The sequence below is a fragment of the Vanessa tameamea genome, chromosome 6 (assembly GCF_037043105.1).
Source record: "Vanessa tameamea isolate UH-Manoa-2023 chromosome 6, ilVanTame1 primary haplotype, whole genome shotgun sequence".
Taxonomy (NCBI): Eukaryota; Metazoa; Arthropoda; class Insecta; order Lepidoptera; family Nymphalidae; genus Vanessa; species Vanessa tameamea.
The window spans coordinates 7,565,076-7,581,962 of record NC_087314.1 but is presented as its reverse complement, the minus strand read 5'-3'; the positions used below and the strand labels follow the sequence as shown (position 1 = coordinate 7,581,962).

Sequence of the window (16,887 nt, the reverse complement as noted above, 5' to 3'; positions counted from 1 at the left end):
ACCCGAATGACATTAAATAACGAGATATTTATATAAATAAATAAAATAGTACCTTCGCCTTATAGTAGTACATTTTCTGGAACATCGAGTCCAAGTGCTCCAGGGAGAGAATCCTAGAAACTTTCTCTGAACGTCTTTTGCATCCAGCTGCCGTAACTTGGGCTATAAAAGTTTAAAAGTGGTTCAAATAAAATGTCAAAACATTAAGTAAATAACGAACTTAAAAACTATATAACTCATGTAACTTTGAAACTATTTACAACACAAATCTTTGTTGTAGAATGTAGTAATGTGATCACTTAGCCCGTATTTAATACATTGGCATATAATTACTTTATCTTAATCTTATCAAAAGTATTTTATAGTTAGAGTAATATTTTAACAATTATAAAACAAATTGTTATTTGTAATGTATGTTGTATATATTATATTAGGGTTTTAAATGCAATAAAATCTAATATCAAATACAGAAATATTATCTAAGTGTTCAAATTTAATTAATAATTTTTCAAAGGAAAAATAAACGATACACTTATTCATATTTAAAATACTTATCAGCACACCAAGACATAATAAATAGAATATAATTACAAGATAAAATACAAACACATACAAAGACAAAATATAAACAAATTTGTTTTCAACAAAAAATGTTGTATATTTCCGTTTAATATATTTTACGTAACTGATCCAAAATAATAAATCCTTCGTTAAAACAATGAAATGAGTTCTTAAAATTTCGTGGAACTGTTTCCTTGTCTTTTATTTATTGACGTGCGACTGAAAAATTAACTTTTACTACGAAACATATACCAATGCCATGAATATCTTTTTTTAATAAATTATTCAATTAATTTTATAGTCATTTAAGTATCAGGAAGTAACTTTCCAATATAATATAAAACTTAAACTCAATTATAATTTTTATATAATTTTGAATAATCTTTTTGTTGACTAATAAAACTAATACCAACAATCAACCCATGTTAATGATCGTGCCCAATTATGAATTTCCTATTATTTTGTTTCCTCGAAGATATTTTCAAAATTATCGCAATATTCTGATTCTTTTACCGAGAAGAATCGGGCAAGTATAATATCCTTTTTTCAAATGAAATATATCAACTACCAAATTACAATCATTTTAATATAACTGTTCCAATGATTTAACACAAAGACAAAGCTATAATGAATAAGTGAAACAATACACTATAGATTTAATTTGGATTGGCATTTTAGGTTGTTTCGAAGTAATCATTTTAATAGTATTTATTTTGAATTTGGTTAAAGTACGATTTTGATCGATCATACCTACTAAGACAAATTAAAAAATAGTTATAGCATCTTTGCATCCAAACACATGCATACTTAAAAGGTATAAAACGGTAGTTTGACATTTTAATATGTTATTACTATATGTATCGACCAAACCGTACTGAAGATACGTTATAGAGTAAGCAAGTCCATCTGTGTGACATTTCTTGGCTGCTACCTTAACTTAACTTCATATGTATGTACGCATAAAAGAGATAAAAGATAAATTCTAACTAACCATGTAATACAAATATATTTCACCAAACCAAATATATTTCGTTGACGTTATATCGAATAATTTAATTTTATATAATAATATATAGAATATATTAAAATCATGCCATGATACGTAAAATTACAGCTTAATTGTGGAAGAAATTGTAAATATAAATACATTTGCTTTTGTTTCCATTCTTAAAAAGATTCGCATGACGAAATTTTAATTATACTTAGTGATAACAGCCAAAATTATTCATTACAAAAGATACATAATATTAATTTTAATAAATCCCTTTTTGATCCTCTTTTAAATATAATCCGTTACGATATTTATTCACAGAAAATACTTCATGTAAACTTTAAAATTGAGTTTTCTCGCCTAAAATAATTTGTATTTATACAGGTACTAAGATTTCGAGAATACAATATAAGTACTAGTCGTCTATAATTAGGATATATTAATTTACCATAAGTATATGTTGTTTGTCATTTCCTTGCATTTTGCTCGGCTTGTGTGTCCGACGTAAGACACCGCAACTGTAAACATTAATCACGCTAATTTGTACACATTAATATATATATTCGTTTATTTACAAACAATACTAGATTCCTTATTAAGAAGAACCGAGATAGTACAGTGGCTAAAACAGGCGTATCTTCGATTGGAAAAAGCGGGTTTAACACCGGGCCAGTAATTGTCAGAAAATCTGCATATGTCGAATGGAATTCTGCCACCTACGTATCTACCAAATTTGGTGGAATAAGCTTCAAGCCTCCTTCTCGATAGAAGAGGAAACCTTAGATCAGCAGTGGCACTTTTATATGTTGTTACTTCACTAATACGTATAAAATAATATTATAGACTTATTTTAAATGTAACGGGCTCCACCTAAGAAAGTAACAACCTCTATAATAAAATAAAAGTATTGCTTAATATAGAATATATCTGTTACAATAAAAAATATATTTTAACGTGAAATGAGCAGTACGCTTCTGCTATAAGAATACCTTGCGACTTGTATTCGGAGCGAATCTCCACAAATGTGCCGATGTAAGCAGTGTCGCCGCCTCGTTTTGTGACCACCGAGGCATGCACTCCAACGCGCCCATTCAGAATACGAAGACTTTTTTAAACCTTCAAGTGAAATGAGACTATAAAAGATAACCGCGTTTAACCCACAGACTATTTCGTGAGAAAATTGGAAGCATTAAAATTTAAAGCGCTGCAAAATGAAAACTCTTACATTCATATTATTGAAGATAGTAAAAAAAATATATCGTACCATTTTCCAGAACGTATTCTTTATTTGAACTCTCTAATTTTGCATTCATTTGGAATTCAGGTTCTATCTGAAAACGTATTGTAATGTCTAGTCGATGTAATTCAATCGATATAAAAGCACACGTTAACAATATGACGTTTAGTTAACTGGGTCAACGATTTTTAAACATGTATTTACCACACAATGGTTGCAATGGTTTATATTGAACAAGCAACACATATTTCAATTTGGCAGAACGCCATTTGATTTTTGTGGAAATGCAATGCCACTTGCAATGTCAACAATGGACCTTTTAAAATTTTATTAACTTTTGTACATTACTGAGATAACAAATAACAATAGGATATCAAATTCAAATAGGCCATGTAAATAAGGTCATACTCACACGATGTCCTCGAGATAATTCCTTGTCGATGATCAGAGACAATATTAACATAACATGAATCCACATCATATCTAATTATTTCTATAGAGTCAGGACTCAACATCTGTTAAACAACAAGCAACTTTGAAATAACCAGTATAGAAGAGAAACGAGGAAATTATTTACATCGTCCAGTTTCAATTATAGTTGCGAAGTTAAATAAGATCGTTCTACTGTTAAGCAATTATCTAGAATTTACAGACGGCGAGTGCAACACTAGTAGACAATTAGAAGGGATAAAGTCTTAACTACATTTCTTTAATAAGGTTGTCCACACAATTTGTTGATTATCAAAGTAAGTACTGATTGAGTTTTTTTTTTAAATAAATTAAGCCTTAAGTTATTTTTGCATTTATAAAAGTAAAAGAAACAATTCGGTAAATATATTCGATTTCGTTCTATTGTAAAACATTAATACATTTAATAAAAATGTTACTCATATTAGGTTATGTCAATAAATAAAATTATTATATATTATTTATTTCATATACTTATATTACTCAAAGACATATGTATGACATCGTAAAGATTTTATGACACCCATTCAAGATGTCTACTTTCGTTGTGAAATGAATTAGAGTCTTATGATTGTTTATCGTACCATGTCAAATTGAATTTATTAACCTTATTTATGATAATGTAAGTTTGTTTAATAAAATGTTTAATGCGTTAAAATACTGGCATGTAACAATTACACACGCGTTAAATAAATATTAAACATTCATGTAATAAATAATAAACATCATTTACAAAAGGTGGTAAAGTGACGTGTTGTGCAACATTTTGCGCTATTTAAATATGAAAAAAATCTGTTTGATCGTACGAAAAAATCGCAAAAGTATAGTTAAAGTTGAGTTTAAAATCATTATTAAGTTAAAATATTATTTGAGGTGATCGTTATTTCAATAAAACACGATAAAGGCGATTATCAGAATGTCACGAATTTTGATTTACAGTTTCATTTCGTTACTATATTAAAGTCCAAAAATATTGTAATTTTAAAAAAAGAACACCGCAAATGCTTATTTAAATAATTCAATATTTTTCTAAAGTTTCTTTTAATTTTATTAGTTTTAAATACTTTATTAACTGTAAAAATATTAAAAAGGAAAGATTAGCCTCGATTTAAATGTCTATTATTGCGTCTAGCATCTAGATGTTCTTCGTGTGTTCACCAAGAACAATGCAATTAGTAACCGCTAGTTACTCGTTGACACCTCTTATTCAAGTTTACCATTTGTAGATGACACTTATATGGCATCGTGACATAATTTTATTCACAATAGCATAGACAAACAAATTATATTAGCCAAAAATAGCAATGTGGGTCAAGAAGAAAATTGTCTAGCCATAAAATATTTTGTACGTACCATAAGTGTCCCGTTACAGTAGACATGTGTGTTATAAGGAGAATACCAAATTCTGATTATTTTCGTGACATGTACCTGAAAATAATAACTTTCTTATTTTTTTTTTATTCTAAGTAGCTGGCAGTTTACCGACGGCCCATATATATACAGTTGTTATAGATATTTGCACTTTAAGAATTTATATTCCGGGCGGTATAAAATTTTACTTACGTCCTCAACGCGCTAGCGGAACACCGGAATACTAACTATTTAGCGGTATAGTATGTGACGTGGTTATCTACCCAGACGGGTTTTCGTTAAAACTCTGTTATATGTGGATGCGTATTATGACATATGACAAATTGATTATATTCAAATCAAAAGAATCTATAGCAATACTGTTATTCTATAACTATAAAATTTAAAAATTATGGATAAAACTTATTTCCCCAAGTGAATATATTATTCCTTGGTACATTGTAATCTAATAAAATTTTAATGACAATTAATCGTTTGAATAATTTGGTTAAGATTTATGATTTAATGTAAACATATTATATACCGTCCCGTTAAAATAAGGGTCGTATTCTATTTGTTAATAAAATAATAAGTTGATGGTAATGTCTTCGGAACAGGTTTCGGTCAAGGAGTTCTACTCTCATAATCTAATATAATGGCAAAGAATAAAAAAAAAAACTACAGAAACATCAGGTCCAGGACCAAGGATTAACGTGCTTTGCGAGGTACGAGACTGTTAAGAATGCCAACGTCCAAACCTCAAACTGCTGATGTGATTTCTTGACTGAAAAACTCAGTCCAGCATCTGTCAGTCAGCAACCACCCAGCAACGAGCCAGTAAAGAGATAAATATTATAACCAAAATAGTACTATAAATAGTCTAGGAATCGGCATTGAGTCTTTAGCTTTAACGGTCCGAATGCCGAGTGCCAACATACGAAAACTATCACATAACTTGTCTTAGTCTTGTATTGATATAGCTTATAAAAAAATCTCTAAAAATCATAATACAAATTAAGAATAGAACACAGTTATTATTTAGTATTTACAAAATATTGAAAATGTAAATGATCTTTATTTTGATAAGGATACATACTTTTCGAATAAATTGAACTGCGGATTTTTTTGACAATATTACGGTATAAAATGTTGGTATTTTTATTCATTAAATTTGTACAGGATGTATTATTTATAAATTTCATTTTTAATAAAATATAAATAATATATATTTCCACGTATTTATTGACTCGCTTTCGGCAATTTCTTCGTAATTGAATTTAATTAACTTCCTGACTGTAATAACACATATAATTCTGTAAAAAATATGTCTAATCGTGTTTTTTTATAGTTTTTCAAAGAAAATCTTGTCTTCCAAATAAAACGTTCCTGTGAACGGATTACTTGAAAAAAAAATATTTTGATTTTATAAAAAAATTAATAAAATGTTACGTAAGTATACATAGCGAAAACAAATCAATAAAAATAACATTCCATCTGTGTTACATTAAAAAATCAGAGTAAAGGTATTTTAATGTTACAAAAAGTGAAACGTTTTATGCATTTTTTTACGGGCAATTAAATTGTACCGTAATATATAAATATTGAATGTTAAAGCATCATCAAAAGAAACAGAAATACGTCTCAATGTAAACTTATTACTTGGTTGGGACCGGCCTTCGATATGCACGGTACTACCTCGGAACAGCAATAATTGGTATTGCTGTATTCCAGTTTGATTTTCGAATGGGAAGGTATATAGTAGTGATGCCTGATTGACTGATTTTGACAACTGTGAGACCCAGGAAGTCTAGCCTCTAGAATGAATTAGTTGTGTATATATGTATGTATGTGTGACCATTTGTGAATTCTATATTCCCTCACTCATCCCATGGGAAGGCAAAACTTGGGGATGTGCTAGTACTGCCAACTGAGGTTTCCGACCTATGGCTACTTTCGAGAAAATTGCGAAATGAAAAACAATTATTTTTTATTGTGGTTGTGGTTTGAACACAATACCTCGGGTTTTGCAAGTCGTAGACAGTATAAGCTAGCCATTTGACTATCAAGACAAACAACAATAACAACAAAATATCTTTACGTATAAAAAAATTGCAACGTATACATGTCCAGAACCATATATATTTGAGAGATATGCCATCATTGCGTAGTATTTAGTGTACAAGTGTAGCAACTCTTTTTCAATCTAAATTACTACAAAAACCAATAGGTATATAAGAAAACATATTGAAGACATTCATTTAAAAAGGCAACAACTCGTATAAAGTCTGCCATGGAACACAACAAGTTAATTGTATAATATAATTGAGGTATCTTTTGTAGACTATCGTTTAACCTTGGGAAGCAAATGAAAAACGACATATTTATATTTATAGTGACTGTCCTTTTTTTCATAAATAACATCAGATCAATTCGATTTCCATTTTGTAATATGTAACTCAGTCGATAACAAAAGCGAATAAATGAAGTGCGCGGCGCCGCTTGTACATAAGGTCAGTTTGACCGCATGTGAGGCGACAGATGCCACGCTCAGAATATCCCCGATATCCATGTATTCGATTAACTAGAGTAGGTATTTTTTGATGCATTCATTCTGCCTTAAAAAACCAATCACCAACATATTTGGAGTTTATCACATATTTCCTTTTAACTACTTAAGCTCTCGCGAGAACAAATATTAAGCTTCAAAGACTGATAAATAAATAATATAGAAAAATTATATATATGGATTTTTTAAAATATTTATTAACATAAGAATTGATAACATTAAGTGCTTAAATATATATGTACAAATATGAATTAAAAATAGTTACTGCATATATACATGTATATTTAAAAAACTGAAAGTTACTTCTCATGCTGTACTTATCTTGCTCGTGTGAAGTTCTTGCATAATTTTTAAGACCATTTGCCAAAATGATTAATTTAATTGGAACTTCTTATCTAATATTTTTTCAGATTAAATTTCTATTAATTTAATTGCTATTTTATAAAAAATACAGCTGATAGATTGCTACAAAAAACGAATGACTTTTAATTAGTGGAAATACTAAAAAAATATAAGATCATATTTACCAGTTCGGAGGCCCCAGGGTAATGAAAAATGAACCCAAATCATTTTTGTCTCGAATTTTTGGAAGCCTTATTCTTGTGAAGTATATAATGTTATTATCTTTTTCTATTTAACTTGTTACTTCCTTAAATTTCGATAAGATTGAAATAAATGACATTGTAGTTTTTAACGTTTCCCGTAATTAATAATATAAAAGTATTTTTGTAAATACAAATGTATTATATTGAAAGAAGAGCAGCTGATAGCTGATGTGTATTATGAGTTCATGCGGTTACTTTAAATCTTCCAAAATTATTAATTCGATGAATCAAATTTTCGATGAGGATTGATCAAAGTCAAGAAGTCGCCACCGCCTTTGAAATTTACGCCAGAAGAAATATTAACCATACCTTACATCGCCAATGTGCCACCAACCTTGGGAATTAAGATGTTATGTTCCTAGTGGTTCACTCAAACATTTTAAACACTACAAATACTGACTCACTCACAACAATACAAGTATTGCCGTTTATTATCAGAATATGTGATAAGCGGGCCGTATATACCTAGACAAGGTTGCACAAAGCCTTATCCTGTAGTTATTACAAGTATATAGTACCCAAAAAATATTTGTATAGGAATCCAAAAAAGGTCATATTTATATAGAATAATTAGTCAGTTTAGGCGATTCAAGTTGTATACGATATTTTATCTCTGTTTTTTTTTTGTCGCAAATAAATTGCGTTACGTAAACGTTTAAGTAACGCGATACTTTTCTACTATTATATATGAACGAACTATTATGTAAGAGCACACTCGAAACTCACCGCAAAGTACGTTCGAGAAATGTTAGAAGGCGATATGCGACATTGACCAAAATTAATTTAAAACTTAAAGGATACACGCGCCAATATATCATCAATCGATCAATCATCAATGTATCATCGTAAGTCGGTTTTCAATATTTCACGAGTGAGGTACGTACAAAGTTACTTAACTTAGTTATTTACTTAGCACTACATCAAATACCATTTAACTGTCAATAGTGTATTTGTGTAACATTCGTTCTTAGAATAAGAGAATAGCAAGCGGTTAAATAATAATTATTAACGTTGGTGGTACAAAATCAAGTGTCATTAATTATTCTCCTACACGATTATTCTATTCTATATCCTTACACAAAGAACGTAACGTCTTAGTTACCATAGGTGGCAGGCACAATTCCACGTCGGGGCCCCCAGGGGGCGGTGATTAAGGTGCAAGACCAGTTGATATCTGGGCCTGGTCCTGGACAAAAGACGGAACTTCGAAGAGCATTTTGTCTAAATCGGGCCTAGATTCCTCAACGCCGCTGCCGCCTTAGGTCACCCTGCTATCCAAAATAGGAGGACCAGAAACTGTCCTGGACGGCTGTGACACTTTTCACTCGTGAGAATTGTCACAGGCATCCATCAGCCCTAGGAATAACATGCAAAGGTATTCCCGGAAGTGTACTGATTCCCAGTAGAGGCGAAAACAAGCGGCGACGGAGGAGGGTTATGGGGTCCCTTTAACAGTGAGATGCAGGTGCGTACCAGCTACGGTTGTATCAGTAAGTACCTGCATTGTAATAGCCAGGCGGAAGGTGTGGTCCTACTGCCATGAATACGGTTCGCTTCTAGACACGGCGCGCCATACTCTGATGAATTTTGGTGGAAACTCCAGTGGCATTACTTGGCAATTATCGTCGAAGGCCTTTTGCTGCCGAGTCTGATAAACGGCATGCTCTTTTGAAGAAGACCGGGTAGATGGCGGCGGCGCTATGCACTTGTTCTCCCCGTGGGGTGTCGTGGTAATCACGGTAACATGAAACGAGTAAATGCGTTTTTTTCCATCTCCATTCCACCATGATTGTGTAAGGTATCAGATATGGTACCAAAGTTCAATCTTTATGGGCGGTGGGCGCGACTACAGGTTACTAAGAAGAATAGGATATACGAATACGAGGCTACGAAAATTTGGTTTACGATTAATATCGATAGGTCAAAGCATATAAAGGTTTGCCACGCGTCTATACTTAAAAGGGTGAAGTGAAAATATTAAATCTGTAACTGCATACTCATACTCGTATAAAATATTAATAATCAAATAAAAAATAAGTTACGAAAATGAGGAATGTTTATTGATTTTGTACATAGGTTTTTTACGTTTCCTTGTAATGTATGAGCAGATCCATGTTTTTACATAGAGATTAGATACATTTAAAAAGAAATCACTTCTTACTACGGACAAATTCAAATAAATTTATTCAGTACAGAAGTATGTCACTTATTTATTGGTAGTCGAAGTGAAAACTACTTCTTAGAAGAAACAGCAAAATATACACAGCGTACTTTTTTTTGGATTATTTTACAATTGAATTGAATGCATTTTATTTCCAAAGTTTGCCTATTACCCACGGACACACAAATTTATAATAACCTAACCTTTATAACACAAACATTTCTATACATTTTTTATTTATTTTTTAATTACCAAAAGAAGCAGCCTTAACGCTTTCTGGGTTCTTGTTCTAAAATCGCTTCGCAAAAGAGAATACTTTTGCTCTCATAACTTTTATTTTAATTAGTTACGGAAACCGCACTTTAAAAAAATGATGTAACGTTTTTAATTAATTGAAATTTAGTTTTCATTAATTCCCATCTAGATAAATAAAAGTTTTTATGCAAGAATAAATGTGGGCAGAAGTCGATTTAAAAAGTATAATTCGTCGAAATTAAATAAACATCAAAGAATATGTCAATTAACATCCAGATATTGCAATTTACAGTAACCTTGGTTTCTTTTTATAGGCGGTTTTAAAAACACTGGATATTTAGTCTGCTCTTGTATAATCGTCTACCTAGCTAACCAGTGCAGCTACAGACACCAATACGTAAAGACGTCGAAGATAACAATAAAAAACGATTATATTTATGCAAAGGTGATTTAATCAAATATCATAAATCACGAAACAAAAATATCGGCACGTTTGTCTAAAATAATTAATTAAGAATTTTTATTTGAATACACAAATAGGGATTTTCAATGGATTTACCATTCAAGATTCTTTATCTTTAGATATTAAAGCCGCCAGGAATATTTCACGTTTGTGATTGTTTGTGTATTCAAATATTTTTCGAATTCTAATTGAAATAAATTTGTCACGTGGCTAGGCAACATGGTAAAGTTAATAATATAAAAAATCTGATCTTTTTTATTTATTTATCTTGTCTTTAACAACCGTAAGGTAATTTAACGGCTAAATCCTTTATGTTTAGTTTTGTAGATAATGTTTTATTCAATTATAGGTACGAATTAAATTTGAATGTGAATTTCAGATTTAAATTATAATATAATTTAAGCAAACAATTATAAATCATTTGTAGCGCAACTGTCGTAGTAACAGTAACAAATGTTGCTATATTTGATTAAGCTGTTACGTTACACGTTCTAAATACCTCATTGTTGTAGAAGCATATTTTACGTATTTTTACATAAGTAAACAATCCACAAGGGTTAAATATATGTATAATACTTTAAAAGTATGACAAGTTGGTCTAGTTATTGGGTATTTATTAGGGCTTTTTCTGAAATTAAATTGTTAATAGCAGCTCCGAATTTGGATTTTAGTACTTTTACCTTTCTTTCCTCGAAAATCACATGAAACCCTTGGAACCCTTTCCGATCGTAACAAATTCAAAGTCCCATCGAATTTTGTGCGTACACCTTTTGTGCTCACTCTTAGGGCCTTGCCACACTTGACGGAAATTCTGTCGCCGAACTTCCGCGGCGGTCAATCCATTCTATACGGCACCAGCCACACTGAATATTCAGTGGCAGATCATCAGTCGGCTGCCTGCGCTTATACGGTGTGGTCGTGCATTCGTGATGGATCCGATAGAAGGGATAGCTATTTATGAGGCATTAGAAGAAGAAAGAAGAAGAAAGCGTAAATATTGGGTTCATCCCTTAAATATTCTTCGACTAGAAATTGGGCAATTTCATACCCTGTAAATGCAACTAAGACTTAATCCAGATAAAGCATTCGAATATTATCGTATGTCCATACAATCATTTGATTTATTGCTGAATTTAACTAAGGACTATATTACCAAGCAAAATATAAAACTTAGAATAGCTATACCTCCCGAAGAAAGGCTGACCGTTACATTAAGGTAAGATAAATATTAAGTAAGTATATGGCATAACACAAGTTATACCTTTATTTTTACGAAATATACACATATTACAAACTGACGAAACACTACTCCCAAACACACTCGTACTCACCCTCACACATACACACACACTTCTTGCCAACCATCTCTCCATATGAAATGAAACAAATTATTGATTAATTACTTTTTATTGAATAAAATTTCAACTTTTAATTTTTATTGAAGTAAATTGCTGCAACATTTCCTCTATTATCTCAATTAAGTGGACCTATTCTGTAACATTTCATCGATTTCCTCAATTGAGTGTGCTGTTTCAGCTTCAGCTGATTGAATTGGACCTACTTGAGTTTCAATAGATTCGGGTGACTATATGGTCGAATAGGAGCTGGTACTGTTTGTATTCGAAGTATATCCTTGGTACACCGGCGTTGACACATCTCTTATAGGTATATTATATGTTGTAGGTGATTGTTCGCATGTACTATAGCCAGGATGGTTGTAAGAATACGTTTAATTATGTGACATGTTAAATGAGTTACGATATTTGATTTCATAAATCAAATTCATCATTTCGATTCTGAACTCACAATTTTATCTTTCATTTAGGCTCTTAATTTGAGGAAGTAAAGAAAGTAAAAATTTCGTGTCGGCATCTTCTTCGGCTGCTTTAGGTGATTGTTGCTTTTTACTCATTGCTGTAATTAAACTCTGTTGAAAGGCTGTCATTTTAGATTTTCTTTTCATTTGAGAGGTCCCTGAACCTTCTTCAGTTTGAGGTGGAATAAAATTCTCAGTTACAGTTTCTTGTGCGTTTGCATTTCTTGGTTGAGTGTTTGTATTAGTTGATATTTCATCACAAGAATTTTCATTTTACTCATTATTACCTGCCGGAGAGCTTATGTTCCCCGATGAGACCTGAGACTCTTTCACCACATCCAAGAATCTCAGCAATTCAATGTAGGAGTTTTTACGTTTCTTGGGAGCTGCACTTCCCCTTCTTGTATTATCTTGTTTTTTTTTTTTTACGTAATAATGTGTTCAGTGCTTCTATTTCTTATGAAGTTCATCCACTGTAAAATTAAATAATATAAGTATCAACAAAATATCGAAATAACTTAGCTTGGGGTGATATAGCTCCGATAGTGGCGCCACCAATATAAAATAATTAATTACAAGTACAATTACTATAATTTATCAATACCACATATGGAAAATCCGCTTCGTTGACTCCCTCAATACTACATTTTAACTATGTTTTCACATAGTGTATTAGCGATGCAAAAAAGTTTAAGTAAGTTTTAAGTTAATTATGTGAATCGATGCGAAACATAGTTAAATGTAGCCTTGAGGGATTGACCGAACCAAATTTTTCATAAGTTTGTTTATAAATGTTTAATTAATTATTTTAGATTGGAGGAGCCACTGGTGGGAAAACGTGATGATGCTGAACGTTTTTTTTGTTTCAGGTATTTGTCTACCTTTATCTCACGGTTTTTGGATGGGACGATCGACTATTGCAGAAATAATAAAAGACATTATGAAGTAGTATGGAAAGTACTGCAACCACTTGAAATGCCCGAGCCAAATAAGGAATCGTGGTTAAAAGTGGCAGAAGAATTTTATAAATACGCAAATTTTCCAAACTGTTTAGGAACCGTGGATGGTAAACATATAAGAATAATTAATCCTGACAACAGCGGATTTAACTATTTTAACTATAATTTTTTTTTCAATTTTTCTTATGGCACCCGCATATTCTAATTATTGCTTCATTTCTATCGATGTTGGATCTTTTGGAAAAGAAGCTGACAGTAATGTATTTAGAAGTTCAAATTTCGGACAGAAACTTTACCATGACATGTTAGACCTACCTGAGGATAAAATACTGGTAGCTGACGAGGCTTTCGCTTTACATAAAAATGTTATGCGACCCTACCCCAATAAAACATTAGACATAGAAAAACGTACGTTTAACTACCGCCTATCTCGTGCAAGGCGTTATGTGGAATGTACTTTCGGCATATTGAGCAACAAGTGGAGAGTTCTTCATACGGCCATACTTGTTAACCCGGATTTTGCTACAGAGATAGTAAAAACAACATGTGTTCTTCATAACTTTGTACGGAGACGAGACGGTTTGAACTACAACGACGAATTGTTATCTGATCTACCTACATTAACAAACTGTAATACATCTAGACCCTCTAATGCCATAAATACGAGGGATTTATTTAAAATATATTTTCTGGAAGAAGGTAAACTAGAGTGGCAACACAACTTCATTTAGGTAAGGTGACTGATATAATCATTGTTAAGTAGGTTCATATTAATAACGGTTTCAATTAGTACTTACATCCATACGAGTACTTATAATTAGATATACCTAGGTATAGAAAATTAATAAAGTGATAAACTCACCAAGTGCTCGCTGTTTGGTTTCTATTTCACTATCCCAATTGTCGTACATTATTTTCGCAATATCTTCCCATGCTCGTTTCTTTGCAGTTCTATCCGGCTTTTCTCTAGAATCCCAAAGGAAAAAACAAGAAAAAAACTCTATTTTGCACTTCTATAATAAATCGTTCAGTGTCAAACATCCTGTGCGTGCGTCGTCACTGCGAATTATCCGCTGAATGTGGCGCGAAGCATACAAATACCTGTAATGCGACGTTGCCGATCTTACGCTGACGGAAAATCGGATCGCGGACGACCGAGCAGACGCGAGCGAGTGAGCGGTCCGCTCCGAGCGATGGATCGTCCGCGACGGAACGACCGATCTTCCGTGTAGTGTGTCCGCTATTTGTATTTTATATGCAATAACATGTATTGGCGTTCCGCAGCGGAAGTTCGACGACGGAATTTCCGTCTAGTGTGGCGCTGGCCTTAGAGTATACTGTAAACTGTATAGTTGGCTAGTCCCTCCTGATATCGCCCGCTTTGGCCGAAATTAGCGAATAAAATAACCATCACCATCATCACCCGTTTGTACAATAAATACTTATGTGTAACAAATTCTACAAGGTATGTAACGATCTTGATACACAATGAAGTTCAATTTATAATAATCTTCTATAAATATAATAAAATTGGATTGTCTGTTTGTAATATTAAAATAACCGCTTTTTTCTAAATGAATATTTATGTTCACACGGTACCTATACCAACATAACTTTTTTCAATTTTTGTCTGTCTGTTTGTTCCGGCTAATTTCTGGAACGGCTGGACCGATTTTGACGGGTCTTTCACGGGCAGAAAGCTGATGTAATAAGGAGTAACTTAAGCTTCAAAAATAACTTTTTTGTTAAATTCAATCGCGCACGAAGTCACGAGCTCATATTATATTTGTATAAAAACTAGTATATTTATATAAAAGTCCTGTATCCACAAACAAATTATGGAAATTCCTAAAATAAATCAAAAACTTTCTCACTTTTATTAATTTATAAATAATCTAAGCTAAGGTTCTTACCCCAGAAATATACCTGCTATACCAAGATATCAAATGTCCACACATTAATATATTTAAAGCTTCAAAGACAACCTTCTAATACGACAATAAAATATGCCATTTTTTAATAAAAATACTGGTTCGTTTAACATTATTATACTATTATGAAATGCAGCAATTAATCACACACTTGCCGGAAACTTTTAATTTAACTATCGGTATGTCTGTAACGCAATGATCGGTCGCGGATCGTTGGACGCGATCGTAAATCTACGCATCTTCGCCCAACCACGACCAACCTTGGACAAAATACTATTCGTCACTTGCATAAATTAACCATTAATTAACTTTATTGGCTTCAAACATAAAAACTGCGTATCCACGAAAATTAATTTATGACCATAAAATTGCGAACTATCATCCGCATCGTTGGTTACGATATTAGTAATAATATTTTAATAGGTGATGAAGTTTCTTTTTCTCAATATACGAATGCCTTATTTTTAAAAAAACAATGGAATATCGATAGCTTTATTTATATAGGTAATATAGCAGAAATACCAATTTGTCTAATAAATGGATAACAATTTCGCAATCTATTTCCAAATAATAATAAACTCGTAATTTAAACTTTTGATGCTATAGCAACACTGCCGGAAAACTTCATATTATCTTAGGTGTATTATTTTTAGCTGTACGTTACATAAAACTTTTGTAAACTACGTAACAGGCATTTATGATGGTTTATAATAACACGTGTTACATTTGCGTTAGTTTACCGCAAATATTTCGTTTCAGACACTTTATTTCAAAGCATTGTAATCATTTGTCGTATAATATGTTACCTGTGGAATATACAAAATTTAATTGTAATATAAGCAATGCCCGTGACTCGGATCGTTTAAAGTTTAACCTTGGAGGTAGATTTTTAACTTTTTTATCAATAACCACGCCCGCGTCTTGTTACAATGGAATCCATCCGGAATACATACAGCACCGTATGAAGTTTCCAAACAATTAAAAAAATATAATATACGAGGGCTATATATATATATTATAATATATAATATAATATATGTCATCATAGATAAAAGTAATAATTCACAAAAACATTAATCATTTCAATAAATATTTCATAAAAAAGTTTTCAATATTGTCAGGCGGTAGGCAAATTTACTTTAGCAATTTGAAGCAATTTCAGGCAAACATAGATGAAATTTGAATTCCATTGAGTTTTCATTTACATAATATTCTTCGAATTATTATTAAAAATTTAAAAATACGTTTATAAATTTTAATGATGTACTATATATTTTCATTTTTTTATTGATAACACTTAATCTCGTCAATAGTTACCAAACAAGAAAAAGAAGAAAAACCGTTCAACCGCTTCTCCTTAACAGGAAAGTAGGGATATTGAGATATTTACGACTGTTACTGATCTAGATTGATTGTGATTGTCCTTCTGTTAGAATTGAAGGTAATTTTTTTTACAAAAACTTTAAAAATATCTGACAAACGTCAATACAGTGATCTGATTAACCTTGAGGAATACAGAAATAG

General features: G+C 31.6%; 2 protein-coding genes across 2 annotated transcripts in view; one reads left to right on the top strand and one right to left on the bottom strand.

Annotated features, from left to right (window-relative positions):
* The window catches only part of LOC113393579 (programmed cell death protein 2), a 324,102-nt gene that overhangs the window by 13,438 nt on the left and 293,777 nt on the right, over positions 1-16,887 (top strand). The gene's annotated exons all lie outside the window — the stretch shown is intronic.
* Positions 1-16,887, bottom strand: part of LOC113393414 (transmembrane protease serine 9) — a 36,233-nt gene that overhangs the window by 16,185 nt on the left and 3,161 nt on the right. Inside the window, exons 2-7 of the mRNA XM_026630285.2 lie at positions 4,611-4,685; positions 3,202-3,304; positions 2,817-2,883; positions 2,542-2,668; positions 2,001-2,070; positions 53-162 (exon numbers count right to left, since the gene is read on the bottom strand). Coding sequence (XP_026486070.2) covers positions 53-162; positions 2,001-2,070; positions 2,542-2,668; positions 2,817-2,883; positions 3,202-3,270 — 443 coding nt within the window. The 5' untranslated portion in view covers positions 3,271-3,304; positions 4,611-4,685. The remainder of the gene's footprint in view (positions 1-52; positions 163-2,000; positions 2,071-2,541; positions 2,669-2,816; positions 2,884-3,201; positions 3,305-4,610; positions 4,686-16,887) is intronic.